The 18,904-nt window shown below is 48.5% G+C and overlaps 1 protein-coding gene across 1 annotated transcript in view; it reads right to left on the bottom strand.

The window, feature by feature from the left end:
- The window catches only part of PLXNA4 (plexin A4), a 466,135-nt gene that overhangs the window by 395,917 nt on the left and 51,314 nt on the right, over positions 1-18,904 (bottom strand). Inside the window, exon 3 of the mRNA XM_023737117.1 lies at positions 8,296-8,311. Coding sequence (XP_023592885.1) covers positions 8,296-8,311 — 16 coding nt within the window. The remainder of the gene's footprint in view (positions 1-8,295; positions 8,312-18,904) is intronic.

Consider the following 18,904-nt stretch of genomic DNA (forward strand, 5'->3'; position numbering starts at 1 on the left):
GGATGCCACCCGAGGACGGTGCAGGGGTAGTGAGGGATGCCACCCGAGGACGGTGCAGGGGTAGTGAGGGATGCCACCCAAGGCTAGCTGGTCTTGGCACCACTGCTGTCTGCAGCAGCGCTGCAGTGGACATGAACACCCTTAAATTCCTCAGCAGGCCCTGCCTGGACCCCCACCCCTTCCTACCTCCACCACACGCCCCATCCAGAAGGCACATCGTCCTTAGGCCCTCTGCCCAGTGCGCTGTTGATTTGGTGCATTAGAACTGCAAACAATGCTCTCTTTTCATCTTCTGATCCTCCTCTCCTGCCCACCCTGGCATCAGGAATTCAGCATTGATTTCCAGCCCCGCTCCACTGCCCGATTCCCCCTCCGAGACCTCCACAGGGGCAGGTTATCCAATAGGCACGGTAAGCACGGTGCTTACCTTGCTTACCAGATCATCTGTAGTGAACAATTTCACATTTTTTCCCCACATCAAAGATTCTGCTTCTAGGTATGGCTGGCATCTGTCTCTCTCCCAACCCCACAGCACTTTCCTACAGAATCAAAGCCTCTTTTCAAATGTACAGTCCCTGACAGGGATGGATTACCCAGTCAGCAAGGTAAGCACGGGCTTATTTGTGCTTACTTCCCAATCTGTAGTGATTGGCTGTCCCTGCATTTGCAGGCTCACCCAGCTCCTGCTCAGACCCAAGAAGGGTTCACCTGGGTCAGCTGAGCTGGGCCTCACCCCTCTTTTCTGCTCTCAGGGGCCAAGTCCAGGGCCAGAACTCATCCCCATTGTCCAGTTGCAGGATACACAGTCCTCCTCAACCCTTCGGGGTTCTGACGATGGGGCGGGGAACGGAGAATCATAGGAAGTGGGCGTCCCTGTGAGTTCTGATCTCCAAAGAACTGACGTTTCCAGTCATACTTGGGGGAATGTGGCTCCTTGTGGATAAGGAAGAGAATTATCCTGGAGCAAAACGGATGTGAAGGTATGAGGAAGATGAAAAGGGCACAATGAAAGGGCCACCAAGGTGACTGGGACACCGTGTGGCAATCTTTTAACCAATCAGAAGACTTCATGGAATTATACCGTTTCTAAAAGTAGACACAATCCCCAGGGGCCGTGGAAACCAGTGATCTGTGCAGACCACACAGCTCATCTCAGGAAGTGGGGCTGATCTCCCAAAGTCAGGGAACTGAACAAACACAAGTACGCTCTCAACTTTCAGCGTCTGCCTCTGATGACTTACGCTGGGGCACTGGGTACCAAACAGGCTACAATCTCCTACCTGCACTTCCCCTTCCATTGGTCAGTGGATGCTGACCAATGGGTGTCCAAGCCGGCATGGCCAGTGGGAGTTCACTTTTTTGGGAACAAGACCTCTCTGAGAAACTTTCCCCCAGAAAATGCTCACTCACTCAGTATACGACCGACAACCTCACAGAGTCTATTGCTCACAAAAGCCCAGATGGGACCCTAGGCCGGGAAACTCCAGATGAAGAGCATCTGCTGGAATGCCATCTCAGTCACATCGATGATTTTCTGGTCACCAGCTCCTATTTCTCCTCCCTCGAATCCTCTCTGTCTGCCGGGAAGGATGATGATGGCTCCACCAAGCGGATCCCTCCACTTTGCAGGCGAGCATGCTGGCATTCGGGGAGGCGGAGCAGGTTGCCAGGCTCACAGGGTAAGTTATTAATAGAGATGGGGGTGAGATCTAGGCCCCTGTGGCTGTGGCTGTACTTAAAGCAACTACATCAAAAACTGCCATATCCTAACCCTGGCCCTGTTCTTCCCCTCAGCTCAGAGTCCCACCAAAGGTCTCAAGAGGGCAGGAGGTGCTCCTCCTGGGGGCAGTCTGGCCACCCAGAGGTGGGCAGGACAAAGGAGCCACTCTCACGTCATCCTGAGCAGACATTTGGAGAATCAGTATGGTAAATGCCTCTGACACACCAACTCCCTGCTAATGGGGGAGCTTGAAGAGCTCATTAATTTCATTACTGTTCTATCAGCAGCGAGTGATCATGCTCACCCCACTCCCCCTCCCTGACTCCTCCAGTCACTTGGCTTCAGTGGAATGGAGTGACTCTACCCAGGGCAGCTGAGGGATGAGAGTAGACTGGGAGGGTAGGACCCTACAGTCCCCAAAGTCGTGGGCAGCATCTTTCCAGAATCCTTATGCTGCTCGGACATATAGACAGTGGCCAAGGAAGCAGCCGCAGCATCTTCATGGACTTGTAACTCCCATGAAATTCCTCCCTGAAATTCAGCCTCCTCCCTGAAATTCCAGAATGATCTCTGTGTGTCCATGAGAAGGGACTCTGTTCCCCTCTGGCCTGCAGCCACTCTGGGCTAGCTGGAGGCCAGCGGGAGCCCAAGAGGTAAGTCGGCCCCAGGCCTCCTGCTTCATGGCTCAGCCTTCCAGGCATAGTCTGAATCTCTGAACCCTCAACCATCCAAGCATTAGAAGCCTCAGAAAGAAGATTCGAGCCTGAGGAAAATTCTGTTCCCACACCTCTCAAAGTATGGGTTGTATTAACCCAAAGGCCCTAGTTATGAACTCAGGGTAGCCCACACTCACCGTCCCCTTTTTTAATGGTTCCTTCTGGCCTCATAGGAGGCTATGGACAAGGAACGAAGGTGGAGAGACGGTCCAGACCGCAGGGGCTCAGGGCTCCCTCTTCACAGCCTGATGCCTCGACTACACCGGTCCTAAAATGCTCACCTGTGAGCATTGGGGTGGGCAGCTGGGATCTACGTCCAAGTTCTCTGGGCTGAGGTCTTGCTTTGGAGTATTTGTTTACTGTACCCCTGTCTGAGGTTACTCAAGTTTGCCTCAGGGAAGGAGAAGGCAATGGTCATTGCCTTCTCAGTCAGCATCAACTTCACCAACAAGGATGATGGGCTGAGCAGCTTGGGAGCTACTCGGAGAAGAGATTCCAAAAGGTCAGACAGTTCTGGTGCTGACAGTTGGGAAAATTTACAAACACGTAGGAATACGTATATAAACAAATAAACAACACAGAAGCTCAGCCACAAGTCAAGATTTTGGAGAGGGCTCTCTTCCATCGATCTCCGGCAAGAAAAGGCTTTTTCTCTCGTGGGGCCCTTGTATTTTGACGTTAGCTGTGTCCGATGTGCCCAGTAGGGAAAAGGCAGTGGGGTAAGCAATCGAGAAAGCAACTCTGCCCTTGGAGGGTCTTTCTAAGAGAAGAAGGTGGCAGGAGCTTGGCTCACGGACCAGTGGGATGCCAAGTAAGGGAGTGCCAGGCCCCATGGGGTAAACCCAGACTCCTAGGTCACATCAGTGGGCTGGAACAGATTGGGCACACCTGGCTGGGGTCAGCACAGGCCCAAGGTGGGGACATGTGGGGTCAGAATGACCTTCCCAGAGATGATAGCCAAGGACAACTCCCCATCTTAAGTCAATAAAATTTCTGCTGCCTTCCGGCCCGAGCTGCACACCTTTCCTGAAATGAGACTCAAAGCATTATAAACCCATTGCTGTCGAGGCGATTCTGACTCAGAGCGACCCTATAGGACAGAGTAGACCTGCCCCGTAGGGTTTCCAAGGCTGTAATCTTTATGGAAGCAGACTGTCACATCTCCCGTGGAGTGGCTGGTAGGTTCCAACCATTGATCTTTTGGTTAGTAGCCAAGAGCTTAACAACTGCGCCACCAGGGCTCCTTCAAAGCATCCTAGATACCAAAGTGTGCCATCACACTTACTGCCCTCTGCCTCCCGCTCTGGCTCCCTCGCATCCTGCTGGAAGGACACACGGAGGTTCTTAGCGTTTCTCTTGGATGAGGTGCAGGTTTATTTTCATCCTGAGTCTGGCTTAGCTAGGGGAGTCAGAGCGAAGCAAGAGGATGTTTTCCTCCCCTACTTTGACCAGGGGAAACATTTCCCAAAAAAAACTCAAAGCACTTATCTGTTTTCATCTTCCTCAGCAAGGCATCCTGGCACCAGGCACATAAGAGAACGGGAACTCAGGCCAGCACGAGAGATGGAAGAGACAGAATAACAGGCAAGGTTTCTGCCACCCACGTTAAGGTCCAACCCGCCATGGCTCATTCTGAGTCCCTTTATGCCTTCTCAGCTCACGATGCTTTTAGCATGCCCTCTCTCTACCAAATATGTAGTCCCTGGGAAACCCTAGTGGCATAGTGGTTAAGAGTTCGGCTGCTAACCAAAAGGTTGGCAGTTCAAATCCACCAGGTGCTTCTTGGAAACTCTATGGGGCAGTTCTACTCTGTCCTATAGGGTCGCTATGAGTTGGAGTTGACTCGATGGCAATGGGTTTGGGTTTGGGTTTTGGTGGGTGGCATAAAGGGTTCAGCACTCTACTACTAGCTGAAAGGTTGGTGGTTGGAACCCACTCAGAGATGACTCAGAAGACAGGCCCAGATCTGCCATTTTGATGGTCACAGCCATTGAAAACCCTATGGAACAGTTCTACTCTGCACACATGGGGTCACCATGAACCAAAATCGACTCGTCCGTAACTAACAACTCTACCAAGTACATATTGCTGTTGTTGTTGCTGGCCATCATGGAGTCAGCCCCTGACTCATGGTGACCCCGTGCACCGATGGAACAAAACACTGCCTGGCCCTGCACCATCTCCGTGATTGGTTGCAGATCAGATTTTGTAATCCATAGGGTTTTCATTCACTGATTTTTCGGAACTAGATTGCCAAGTCTTTCTTCCTAGACCATCCTCGTCTGGAAGCTCCGCTGAAATCTGTTTAGCATCATAGCAACATGCAAGCCTCTACTGACAGACGGGAGGTGGCTGCACTTGACGTACATTTTAGCAAAGCTCAAAAGGTAAGAAAAAAGAAAGATGGTCGAACACAGAAAAGAATTGGCCACCGTGGGGTGTTTTGTTGCTGTCGTTGTTAGCTGTTGGCCGAGTTGACCCCGACTCATGGCCGCCCCATGCACAATGGGATCGGAACTTTGTGATCCATAAACCAAAAAAACCTAAACCCATTGCCGTCAAGTCAATTCTGGTTAATAGCAATCCTATAGGCCAGAGTAGAACTGCCCCATAGGGTTTCTAAGGAATGACTGGTGGATTCGAACTGCCAACCTTTTGGTTAGCCAAGCTGTTAACCACTGTGCCACCAGGGTGTCCAAAAAGAGGTGGTGGAGAGTGAATTTCTAGTCTCAAACTCCTCCCTGCCATGGTTACGAGGGAGCACTCACACTTTACTAGGTAAATGCAAAAGGCATAAGGGCCATGCTCTTAGCTCCCTGGGAGAGGATGCTCTGCCCTCTGGCTTCTGTAGGGAAAGATGCAAAGAAAGGCAACATCAGGATCTGTTCATGAGCAACTCTATTCCAACAAACACTCTGCTCTTAGAAAGGGAAGGGGAGGAGGATATGAATATCGGTGCAAGAGGTCAGAGAAGCGAGTATCAGCTGGAAGACAGCTCCCAAGATGGTGGGAAATGAAGGCCCTAATTGCATTCCTCCATTGGCCGTGACCTTGGGTCACCACACACCAGCAATTATTTACTCTGGCGAAGTGATTAGGGAATTGGGAGCAAGGAATAGAAGTGTGTTGGGGTAGAGGCACATGGGGGTAGAGAAGATGAGGACTATGATGGGAACGATGCTCCTTCCTCACCTGCCTCTTCCTAATTGGGGTCACTGCAGGCATCCTTCAGTGGCTGTGCCCTGAGCTCTACTTTTAGGTCGTGTGGGAGTATCTGGAGACCCAAATATGAAAACAGAAAAAAAGAGAGAGAGAAAAGGAGAAAATGGAGGAGAGAAGAAGCAGTCAAAGAAACAGTTGCCCACTAACAGATGGAAATCCTATGCACATCAGGAAGAAGATGAAGAAGTTTCAACAAACCTACCTTCCCCCCGGACTGGGGCAGAGAAATCAGATCGGACAACAGCAAAGACAGGACTGGAGACAAAGTGGTGCAAGACCTAAATAGACAGTGGTTCTCAGAGCGTGGTCTGGGACCAGCAGCACCAGCCCCCTGGAACTTGTTGGAAAGGCAACCGTTCAGACCACACCCTAAATCTGCTGAGTCAGAAACTCTGGGGGTGGGACCCAGCAATCTGTGTCTTAACAGGCCCTCCAGGTAATTCTGTAATTCTGATGCATTCAAGTTTGAGCACTGTGACTCCAGGGAAGGAGGCCCTGGGTGGTGCAAACAGTTAACGTGCTCAGCTACTAGCCGAAAGGTTGGAGGTTTGAGTCCACCCAGAGGCACCTGGAAGAAAGGCCTGGCAAGCTACTTCTGGAAAAAAAATCAACCATTGAAAACGCCATGGAGCACAGTTCTACTCTGACACACGTGGGGTCATCATGAATCAGGGTCCCTTGAGGACAACTGAGTGGCCCTAGGGAAAAGGGACCCATAAATGGAGTACTTTCTGTGACGATGGGGGTTTTTTTTTCAAACTTTGTTTTCAAAGTAACCCAAACTCTAGTCTGGCAGCAGTTTCTCTGCCAAGCCCATCCACTCCCACACCATGATGAGTTTCTTCCAAACTCGGTTTTCAAAGTTCCTTTGGAGGTGAGGCTTTTCATCACCTTCAATGAATATATAACCATGTTGCCGCAGAGATCTTGGTCTTTGACCCACCAGCAGCAGGCATGACACTTGAGTGTGTTTTCCTGAAAAAGGAGAAGCGGGTTTGCTCCGAGTTCTCCGTGCAGCCTTGTCCCAGAGCCCTGCGTCATAGCAGACGTTTGCCAAGTAGCCCATGGGGAGTGGGGTCTGTCACCACACGTCCCATAGACGCGGGAATGGGAGCAGCATCGATACTGCAATCAAAAGTAAAGGAAGCAACTTTGGAGCACCTACTGTGTGCAGGCACTGTCCGAGGCATTTGGTACAGGCTATCTCACGTAATCGTCATAGCAGCCCCATGGTACAGATAAGAAAACATGCTCAGAGACGTGAAGGAACTGATGAAGGCCACACAACTATTACATCTCAAGCCAAAGTTCCTGTTCTTGCCACTATATTGGTCAAGTTGCCTTCTCCTCACCCTCTAAATGTTAAAAGAATTATCAAAATCCTCCTCCATTTTCTTTGAGCTACAGAACCAAAAGCCATCTCATCACCCATGCAGGAAAAAGAGCCCAGGTTCTGAGTGGGTCACTCCCAGGCTCTAACCAGAAGCAGGCTGGGAAAAGCCCTCCAGAGAGGTGAAAGATGGGGCGTAGAGAAAGGACATGCTCCAGCCGCATGCTCTCCACCTTCCCAGGTTCCTGCAGCAGCTTTGCAGGAACCTACCTGCAGTGAGGTTCTGCACCTCCTTGCCCTGGGCTGGAATGGCTGGATCTCAGGCAGTTCCCTGAGGCAGCTCCACGAAGCAGCTTTGTCCACCTCCAGGCCTCCTGCTGGCCTCCACCTCACCTGGGCTCTGTCTGTTCACTCCGGACAGGTATCAGCACAGCTGCTCTGGCCAGTGCTTCCTGGCAGGTGCCTGAGGAGAGCACGGAGCCCTACAGCCTGGGAAGGAGAACTAGAGACAGGCCAACTGCATTTACAGAGAACAGACGGTTTTACCTTCAGGGAAGGGGGAAGGGGCACTGCATCGGGTTCTCAGGGTGGTATGAAGGGAGCCGGAGCAGACAGGTAGCCCTGAGTGGCAATGCAGAACAGGAAGGGAGAAGACAGGAAGAGCCATCACGGAAAAATGTGCCCACATACCCACACACACAGCGGGGGTTCATGCATTTACACACGCATACATACACATGCACACGTGCAGATGCACACACGCACGCACAGATAAGTGCTTGCATTTACACTGGGATACACACACACACACACACATACACACAGAGGGCTGCTTCCGTTTATACTTAGATACACACCAAATCCCAACGCACACATGCACATACACGCACACACACACACGCTGATGCCCACATGTACACACACAAAGAGAAGGGTGCTTGTGTTTACACTTGGATACACACCAAATCCCAATGTGTGCACACACAAAGGGGCGCGCGCACACACAGGCACGCACACGCACACCCTGGAGTAGCACACACCGAGCACAGTCTGTCTTCTGTTGGGAACACCCACGGTGTGCTTGTGGAGTGAAAGTGTTCTTGGAGAATCCCACTTTGCGTTCTCCACACTTTCTCTCTTTCTGGGCTTCAAAACTGTGCATCTAGCATGCAGCTGTTAAGAGAGTTATACAATCAGAGAAACCTGCCAGAACATTCCATGTGGCCCATGAGAGGAGAGGGGGTGCGGCCCAGGTATTCCGCAGCCAGTTTGGGGTCGTGAGTGCCTGGCTGGGTGAGCTGACTTACGGCCTGGAGCTCTCAGCTTCCCTGCTCAGGCCGGTCTATCACCGCTCATCCTCTCCCACCTCAGGAGACCTCTGGGACAAATGGTGTGGGGGGAGGTGCAAAGTTACCCATAGACTGGAGGTGAGGCCAGCCTCCAACAGTGAGTCTTTGTCTGCATGGACAGGACACGCCTCCCTCTCCTACCTCCGGTCCTGATGGGCAGGAGGGAGGTGAGGCCAATTCCATGGATTTATTATAGAAATGTTTGCTAGTTTGCTTCTTTGTGCTCTTTTTAAAGGGCCAATAGCTCTCTCTGAAGTCTCCTCTCTACCAATTTTCCCGCAAGAGGCTGGAGGTGCTGCACAGAGCCCAGACAACCAGAAGGCTAATCACCAGGCCTGGGCAGTGAAGGGATTCAAGTCAGTGACAACTTTTATTACGGAGCTCTCATCGTGGCCAGATAAGTGTATGATGGCAGGATAACAGCTCAGCTGTGAACACTGGCCACTTGGGAGCTGTTAACAGACTGAGCCCTGTGCTGGGGACAGAGGGAGAGCAGGAGGGGGAGGACGAGCAGTCTGGGGGAGGTGATGACTCAGTCAGGAGGACTGAAGGCAGGGTGGGACACCACTCCTCTCCATTCCTGCCCAAGGACCCCCTCAGCCCCAGCTCCCCAGGGGAGGCCTTGGGTGGGGTTGGTGGAGACACCCATGCCTTTGCCGAGATTTCAACCACCACCTTATCTGTCACAACCCCCATCTCCATGTATGCCTCGATGGGTACATATTCTTTAAACCTGCTCATCACCTCCGGGGTCGTCCAGACTCACTCACCAACACCGGATCCTGCCGCCCATGCCAAGCAGAATTTGAAACTTTTCCTTTAGTACTCAAGTGAACGCCTTCTATCTTTTTCTAACTTTCTATTTTGCAATAATTTTAGATTTATAGAAGAGTTGCAGAGATAATTCAGGGAGCACCTATATATTCTTCACCTAGTTTTCCCAAATGTCAACGTCTTATGTAACCATGGTGCAACTGCCTAAACAGAGACATGAACACTGGTATAATTCCCTTAACTAAACGATAGTCTTTATTCAGATTTCACCAGTTTTTCTACTAATGTCCATTTTCTGTTCAGGAATCCCACTTGGGACCCCCATTGCCTTTAGGGTGTCTTAGATTTTGATAAAAAGGAGCCCTGATGGCACAGTGCTTAAGTGTTCTGCTAACTGAAATGTTCGTGGTTTGAACCCACCAGCTGCTCCGTGGGAGTAAGATGTGGCGGTCTGCTTCGTAAAGGCTATAGTCTTGAAAACCCTATGGGGCAGTTCTACACTGTCCTCCAGGGTCACTATGAGTTGGAATCGACTCAACGGCAAGGCGTTTGGTTTTTGGTTTTGTATTTTGATGGCTTCTTCCTCCTCATGCCCAGTATGGAGAGTCGTCTACAGTTGAATGAAATGAACCTTCGGTCATCCATCCTTTAAGTACGCTTGTCCAGTCCCATCTATCAACCTTTCCCATGATGCAAAAAGAACAGCAGTTCAACTGGGCAACCTTGTGACGCAGGTTACGATGCTTTATGAAAGCAGGTTCTGGGGACAAGGTGGTAAAAATTAAGAGACACTGACACTTCCCTGTCACTCAGAACAGTGGACACTCACTATATACTTGTTGAACTAATATACTCAAGGCAATCTCCCTCCAAAACCTACTATAATGTGCTGGCTAAGAAGAAAAGATACCCGCTTTCTGTTATTTTCTGGTGGGAAATTTAAACCAGTCTCCCGGAACTAAAAAGCCCTTTTAAAATACTTAGCCTATCTTTGGCAGTTATCTACTAAAACTGAACCCATGCATACCCTCTGGCCCAGCAATTTCACGCCTAGCTATCTTTCCAGCAGAAATGTCACCGGAAGACATGTAGGAAAGAAAGAAAAGCAGCATTCTTCCTAAGAGGCAAAAACTGAAAACCATTCAAATCCATGAAGAATCACATGGAAAAATAACTTTTGGTCTGCTTACGCCACGGAAAGCTATACAACAAGAAGAACAAATAGGCTACAGCTGCGTACAGTGATATGGGTCAACCGCACAAATATAGAGTAAAAGAAATGAGACCCTCAAGAAGTTAGAGTCACCGTATGACCCAACAATTCCACTGCCAGGTAGACACCCAAGAGACACGGAAGCAGGTACTCAAACAGATACTTATACACCAATGTTCATAGCAGCATTATTCACAATAGCCAAAAGTTGTAAACAACTCATGTCCATCAACAGATGAATGGATAAACAAAATGTGGTCTATACAAACAAAGGAATAGTGCTCAGCCATAAAGAAAAATACAGTTCAGATACGTGCTACGACTTAGATGAACCTTACAAACATTCTGCTGAGTGAAATGAGCCAGACACAAAAGGATAAATATTGTATGCTCTCACTTACATGAAATATCTACAGCAGGCAAATGCATAGACAGAAAGTAGATTAGTAGTTGTTGGGCTGAGGGAAAGGGGGAAGGGATTATTACTGCTCAGTGGGACTGAGTTGGTTCGAGGTGATGAAACAGTGTTGGAAACAAATAGTGATGATGGTTGTACAATAACGTAAATGTAATTAATGCCCCTGAATTGTACACTTAAACATAGTTAAGGTGGCAAACTTCATGCTCTATATATTTTACTATAAGGAGCCCTGGTGGCACAATGGTTAAGTGCTTGGCTTCTGACCTACTGGCTGTTTGAACCTACCCAGCAGCTCTGCTGGAGAAAAGACCTGGCGATCTGCTCCTATAAAGATTACAGCCTAGGAAACCCTATGGGGCAGTTCTACTCGGTTACATAGGGTCGCTGTGGGTCAGAATCAACTCGATGGCACACAGCAACAAGATACATTTTACTACAATAAAAAAGAGAAAGGAAAAAAGAACCGAGACTCAAGAGGGTGTGTACTACATGATTCCATTTATATAAAGCACAAAAGATGAATTGAATCTATGTTGAGAGAAGTCAGGACAGTGGACACTCTCAGGACAGTGGAAGAAGTGGCTGGAAGGGGCATGAAGGGCTTCTGGGGACTGTTTTACTTCTTGATTTGGGTACAGATTACGTGGAGGAGTCAGTATGTGAAAACTCATCAAGCTGTACACTTTCAATGTATGAATATGACACCAGAAAACCAAACCAGTTGCCGTCGAGTCAACTCCAGCTCATGGCAACCTCATCTGCTGCAGAGTAGAACTGCGCTCCACAGAGTTTTCAAGGCTGTGACCTTTTGGAAGTAGATTACCAGGTCTTTCTTCCAAGGTGCTTCTGGGTGAACTTGAACCACCAACCTTTCGGTTAGTAGCCAGGTATTTAACTGTTTGTGCCACCCAGGACTTCATAAATATGTTACTTCAGTAAAAAGTTACCCCAAAGCTCTAGTTTAGAAATGGTTCCCCTGCCAAGCCCATCCACTCCCAAAGCTGTCTGCAGAGGAGAGCTGGGCTGCATGCCTAACAGGACAAGCACAGAGAACAAGATCTGCCTATTACCATAATTACGTCTCTGGAACATGCAAAGCCCTCATTTTTCCTTCACGTCTATAATGTTGTGGGGCATGGGATGCAATTACAACCCGGAAATATGCAGCTTCGTGAGCATAAATACACTCCTCTATGTATGCCTGGGTGAAGCATGCACACTGCCCAGCATGACGACAGCGGAGGGTACGCCCCAGCTGTGAAGAGCTTCTAACCCTTTGGGCTGCCTGTCTGCACAGAGATGACAACTGTAGGGTCCAATTCCCCTACACAGTCAGTTTTCTAGGACAGAGCCCCTGTGAAGGCCTCTTTACCCGAAGAATCTTGTCTTTGTCCTTGTTCCTGAAAGATAAGCTCTAAAACGTGGAATTCTCCCAGTGACTAAAGTGACTTTGATGAGGCCCGAGACCACACCTGAGAGTTTATGCTAATAAAGTGTCTCTTGGGTGGGAGCTGGCCAGGCCAGACAGACCACCTTCTGATTTCAGCCAACCTCAGGGGAGGGGGAATACGTCTTTTAATCATGCCTACCTAATGAGGCCCCAGTAGAGGCTCTGGACATGAAAGCTCCATGAGCTTCCTGGTTGGTTATAGACATCAGTGCACATGGGAGGGTCCTTTGGGACATGGAAGCTCCGAGTAGTTGGGAACCTTCCTAGACCTCACTCTATGCACCTCTTCATTTGTATCCTTTTTCCTATAATAAAACTGTAATAATAAGTATAGTGCTTTCTGTGAGTTCTGGCAAATTATCAACCTGGAGGGAGCAATGGGAGCCAGCAGATCAGAATTGAGGGGTGCCCTGGGAACCCCTGAGTTTGCAGCTGGTATCCTGAAGAAGTAGTGGGAGAACACCTCATTTGTAGCCAGCAGGTCACAAGTGAGGGCATCATGGGGACCCTCCAGCTTGTAGTTGGCGTCTGAGGTCTTGGGCAGACTTGGCTGTCTGGAGGGCCGTGTCCTTTAACTGTGGGTGCTGACCTGGCCCTGGGTGGTTGGGGTCAGAGGAAGAAGTGCTGCGTGTGCAGCTGGTGTCACAATAGAAGTGGAACAGAGGGGAGCAGAACTGAAATTGGCAATTGATCTTCACAGTCTGGTGTCAGAGAAGTGGGTCTTGATTGTCCCACACAGCTCCCAATTTACACATTGCCTGAAGAAGCACAGGGTAAGAACTTAAACAAGTTCTTCTCGTTGTTGTTGTTTGTAACACCAAAAAGGAAAAACTTTTGGGAAGATTTTTTTTCCCCTCATTTTCTCACATGAAATTAAACCTCTTTGGTGACAATCATTCAAGAGACGCTGGGAGCAGATGAAATGGCACGAATGTGAAATGGGGCGGTCATCTTTTCTGGGTAGCGCCGACAGAAACGTCAGGCACAAACCAGGGCAGGACGTGGGCTGGAGGAAATGTGATTTCGTGCAATTCTCTTGGGTGAATCACACGAAAAGAGCCCTGGTGCCGCTCGGCTGCTAACCGAAAGGTCTGCGGTTCGAATCCACCAGCGGCTCCACGGGAGAAAGATGTGGCACTGCTTCTATAAAGATTACAGCCTTGGGAACTCTATGGAGCAGTTCTACTCTACCACATGGGGTCACTACGAGTTGGATTAGACTCAAGGGCACCCAACGACAATGAAGTACTTGAGGGTGTTAAGGAGGCTCCAGGAAGACAGAGGGGGTCTCCTCTCGAGTTCTTGGGTGTGGCTTATTCAGTCCATATTCCTCTCCCCTGAGCAACCAGGCAGTAGGCCAGTATGTCAGAGAGACTAGGCTCATCCGAACACGGGGCCGAACCAGCACAGACCAGAGATAAATCAGAAGGGGACGTGGAACGAGAGAATGCTGATCTACCAAGATACAAACCAAAATGAAGAACCCACAGGTGGGGATCTGCAGTGTAACAGACCTATGAGTAATGATGACTGTTAGAGATGTCTAAATACTTATTATAATTTCAACGATAAAATAGTAGAAATGTCAAAAACAACGTTTGAAAGGGTTGGATGAATATCGAAATAATCATAACGTAAAAATGTTAATATGGGTCTTAAAACCTAGGTCAGATTAACAAAAACTAGAAAGTGGGGCTGTGGGGGGTGGGGGACCATACTGTTTAATTCTTAACTTCGATGCTCAGGGATTATGGTTTAAAGATGCATTTAAAAACTTAAAGGAAGCCACTATTAAGTTAAAATAGGATCACATCACCAGAGGTAAGGGACACAGAGAAAATCTAATCCATATGGCAAAAAATAATGGGGGATAAAAAGAAAACAGGCAGGAAGTATATTTAAAAGAAAACCAGAAAGCTTAACAGTAAAGAACAGAAGAGCAAGGATGAGTCATGGACTACCAAGGTGCCATTAACAACCATGTGTTTGAAGTATATTTAATCACATGGAGAAACGTCCAGAAAGAAGTGGGAAAAGACTATGATATAAAAATATGTATGCATATATATGTCATGTTATCTCAATTTTGTATATATTTAATGTACGTGTTTATAGGGAGAAAAAGACAGGAATACACTCAAGTATCAATAATGATTTTCTGAAGGTGATAGAATTCCAGTTGAACTTTGTTTTCTTCTTTATTCTTTCTCTATATTTCCCACAAACCGTAAAGATTGATACAACAATAATAAAAAGCAATGAACCTTACCCAAAATAAAAGTTTTAGGATACCATGAAATCAAACCGATCATTCTTCCCATGGTAGAGAAGGGGGGCCGAGAGAATTTGGAAGATGCGATGCGCCACGGGCTCAGACAGTCAGTGGGACAAGCAGGGTGGAGCTGGGTTTTTCCATAATCCACTGCTTCCCTCACTTACTCAGCCCTGAGGTGTCTCTGAACACATGAGAATAAATCACCACGTAAGCTTTAATTTTTAGAGTCCTTACTACGTGCCAGGAAATGTGCTGCCATCCTCACAACAACCAAGAGATGGAGGTATTAAAAACCGTTGAGTTGACTTTGACTCATGGTGACCCCATGTGCGTTAGAGCTTAATTGTGCTTCCTAGGGTTTTCAACTGCTAACTTTTCAAAAGCAGATTGCCAGCCTTTCTTTCGAGGTACATCTGGGTGTACCTGAACCTCCAACCTTTCCGTTAGCAGCTGAGCGCATTAACCAGTTGCACCATCCAGGGACCCTATGTAGGTATTACCAGCCCCGTTTTACAGATGAAGAAACTGAGCCCAGGAAGGGGGGTGGTAGTGAATGACTTGCTCGGGGCAAAAACTATAAGGATTTGAACCCAGGCTGTCCAAGGACAGCGCCTGTTTACTGAATTCCCTCTTTAAGTTAGAAACACTTATCTGGACTTCATTGCCATTATTTTTTAATCTGTTCCTTCTTACTCTGACTTAGGGACGCAACTGTGAAGGCTGCTATCTCTTACCTCCAGCGGGACTTCGAATACAAAAGCCCCAGATTCTTGCACAAAGAGCCTGTGAGCCTCACCCCAGCAGAGCCTTGGAGGAGAAGATGCACCTTCCCTTCCAGTCTAGCTTCCATGGATAACGCAGAACTACATTGATCATGATTCCGCCCACTGCACATCCTTCCCTCATAAATTACCCTCATAAATTACCAGAATTGTCAGCTCAGGTATGATGAGGCCCAAATGAGCGAAGCAATATCACTGTCTTGGAGGGGACATGGCTAAAGGTTTGGTAGGAAGGAAAGAAAGCAGAAAGACCAAGAGGAGGAAGCTTCTTGCTGTAGGGGCTGGAGGGGAGAGGGAGTGGAGACCAGTAGCCAGTCCAATATATGTCAGAGTCCTGAATACGTCTCCCCACAGCTCGACAACCTGTGCGAGCTGTCAGCACAATGAATAAACTTCCCATCTCTGCCTAAAAGGCAGGAGGTGGGGAGGGAGCTTACCTGGGAATCGCGATGTTACTAGGACACAGTTTGCTGTAATAATACCAATTAACATTTCTCACCACTTAATAGTTTCTAGTACGGGATAAAAATAGCAGTGCACATGGTGCTGAGATGGGAAAAATAACAGTGGGACTTTGCTTCGGAAGATCCCTGCTCGCTCTCACCTCAAAGGATGACGAGGGGAGCAGGGGTGTTGTGTATGATTTGGAAGGAGGTGGCAGAGGAACCCCAGAGTAAGGGTCTCTCACCATCTTGCTGCTCTTCTGGCCTGAGTAGCCAGAGTACCCAGCAGAAGGGACCCGTAGAATTGTGAAAATGGCCCTGGGTTTGGAAACAGGAGACTTGATTTTCGAGTTCTGGCACTGCCACTAACTAGCTATGCTCGAGTTGGGTAACCTCTCGGAGCCCAATTCCTTATCTGGAAAGTGAGACTCATAGCATCTACTCCTCAGGTGGGTGTGCCATTTAAATATGAAGCCACCACCTGTTTGTCAGTTGGTCTTACTCTGGTGGCTTGTGTGTTGCTATGATACTGGGAGCTATGCCACCAGCATTTCAAATACCAGCAGGGTGACCCATGGTCGACAGGTTTCAGCACAGCTTCCAGACTAAAACAGACTAGGAAGAAACGCTTGGTGATCTGCTTCCAAAAACGACCCAATGAAAACCTCATAGATCACAGGAGAACACTGTCCGATATAGTGCTAGAATATGAGCCCTGTAGGTTAGAAGGCACTCAAGACACACAGTGGTCACAACAATGAGCTTGAGCATACCAATGATTGTGAAGATGGCACAAGACTGGACGTAATTTTGTTCTGTTGAACATGGGGTCACCATGAGTCGGAGGTGGCTCAATGGCAACTAACAACAGCAACAACGTGTGAAGGGGCTTTGCAAATGGTATTGTGCTATTTGAATGTTCGAATAGTTCCCAAAGCATCAGGTTGTAATAGTGATGCAGGCAACATTTGCCAGCAAAACCTTGATTGATATCCCGGATGAAAATTGCCACCAGGTAGCCCCTACCTCAGCTGGACTAAAGGAATGCACAAGCCCTGTAGACATCAGTCCTACCCTAGCACAGGCCAGTAATATCTTCAAGGATGGAAACATCTTCTCTTGAGGACAATGATGGCCTGACTAGAAGCAAATTTCCTCATAGCTCTAAAATATGCAGCTAAGAGAGACAGGATGGCCAACAACAGTAGCTCAAGACCTCTACTTTAACTCTGGGCTGGAACCACCCTGGGGAGCCCAGGAGTCATCTACTGTGAGGGTGTAATGGTGAACCACTGTAAGGTCCCCCTCTCTGTCTTCATTCCCTTACACACATGCTTCCCTCAACCCCATTCCCCAAACTTCACCCCAACAACACAGGTCACACAACCCACACACGAGGGTGATTTCATGATTTAGTGTAGATCAACACAAGGCAATAGTGGTGGGTGGGGGCCTCCAGTTGTGCTCCATGGGACCCCTTGAGTTCCATGAGGTATCCTAGGAGTCTGGGGGGGGCATTGGAAAGACAAGAGGGCAGAGCTCTGAGGTCATCCCACACACATACCCCAGAAATTTCAACCAAAACTGATCTGATTTTTATCAGTTTTATATGTTAGGCTTCCATGGAAGATTGTATTTCAAGGAAAGAAGCGCTCTCTCCTTTGCTGTAGAAGCTGCTGAGAATCACAACTGAGGTCAGGGAGAAAGGATCTGGGTCACTGGACTGGAATAAAGTTCCTACCAATCTCTTCACCAACCCAAATAATGATGGTGTTTCCTTAACGGGAAAACGCAGTCCAGCAGTAATACCACTAGACTTTCCCTGGGCGTGTGGCTACCAACCTGCGTACTAGAAATTTTCTGGTTCACAGAAAAAGCCCTTCTTCCTTTCCTATGCTCTGTGGTACCAGGAAAACAGGGACCAGAATTGTCAGCTCAGGTACGATGAGGCCCAAATGAGAGAAGCAATATCACTGTCTTGGAAGGGGACATGGCTAAAAGTTTGGTAGGAAGGAAAGAAAGCAGAAAGACCAAGAGGAGGAAGCTTCTTGCTGTAGGGGCTGGAGGGGAGAGGGACTAGGAGAAAACGCATAAACCCATCTGTTTCTTTTGAAGTGCAAGTGTTTGGAAAAAGAGGAAGGGCTAAGGAAGCAGAGATGCTAGCTTCGAGCTACAGCATTCCCTTCAGGAAACCCATGGGCAGCAACAGGCCACCATCCCAGGTGCCCACATGGGACAAATGGCCTTGTCTCTACTTGGAAAACATCAGGAGCTCAGCAAGTTGGAATAGCTTGGCCCAGCTTCTCCCTCTTGCAGAGCAAAAAGCTTAAAGCTATACCAGATAGACAGGAGGGGACATTCATCATTGCTTGGCTACAGAAGATCTTAGGGCAAGGAGAATGCAAGAGAGAGGCCAGCTTCAGTCACAGGGACACATATGAAGGAGAGGGTAATAGTTAACATTTCTGAGACGTGCAGGTGTCTGAGCCTACCACACTCTCTGCCCAGCCCTGAGACCAATAGCGCATGTGGGTACAAGCAAGTGTTCCAGACCCGCATTCAAGTTCTGCCCCACAACTTTCACCAGGTGTCCTTGGATTAGCTACTTCACCTCTTTGGGCCTCAGGTTCTTCAAATGTACTTGGCAATAATAAGAATATTTACTTATTCATGTAAATAAATCACAGAGAGCAGGGCGTGGCCTTTAGTGTTGTTGTTAGCTACTATTGAGCTGGTCCTTGGCTCATGGTGACCCCATGCACAACTGAACAAAATGCTGCCCGGTCCTGTACCATACTTTTGATCGGTTGCAGACCAGACCCTTGTGATCCATAGGGTTTTCATCAGATGATTTTTGGAAGTATATTGCCAGGCCTTTCCTCCTAGTCTTAGACCGGAAGCTCACTGAAACCTGTTCAGCATCATAGCAACACATAAGCCTCCACTGATGAATGGGTGGGGACTGCTCATGAGGTGCACTGGCTGGTGTCTTAGGCTGGGTTCTCTAGAGAAGCAAAACCAGTAAAGTATATAATATATATAGAGAGAGATTATGTCAAGGAAACAGCTCACGTGATTGTAGAGGCTAGAACGTCCCAAGTCCGTGGATCAGGGTAGAGGCCTCTCCCAAGTCACACAGCTGCAGAAGCTGGCAAGCCCAAGATGGGAAGGTCGGAGAGCAGGGCTCCCACTCACAGGCTGTGCAGATC

Source organism: Trichechus manatus, unplaced genomic scaffold, assembly GCF_000243295.1.
Source record: "Trichechus manatus latirostris isolate Lorelei unplaced genomic scaffold, TriManLat1.0 scaffold00097, whole genome shotgun sequence".
NCBI classification, from domain to species: domain Eukaryota; kingdom Metazoa; phylum Chordata; class Mammalia; order Sirenia; family Trichechidae; genus Trichechus; species Trichechus manatus.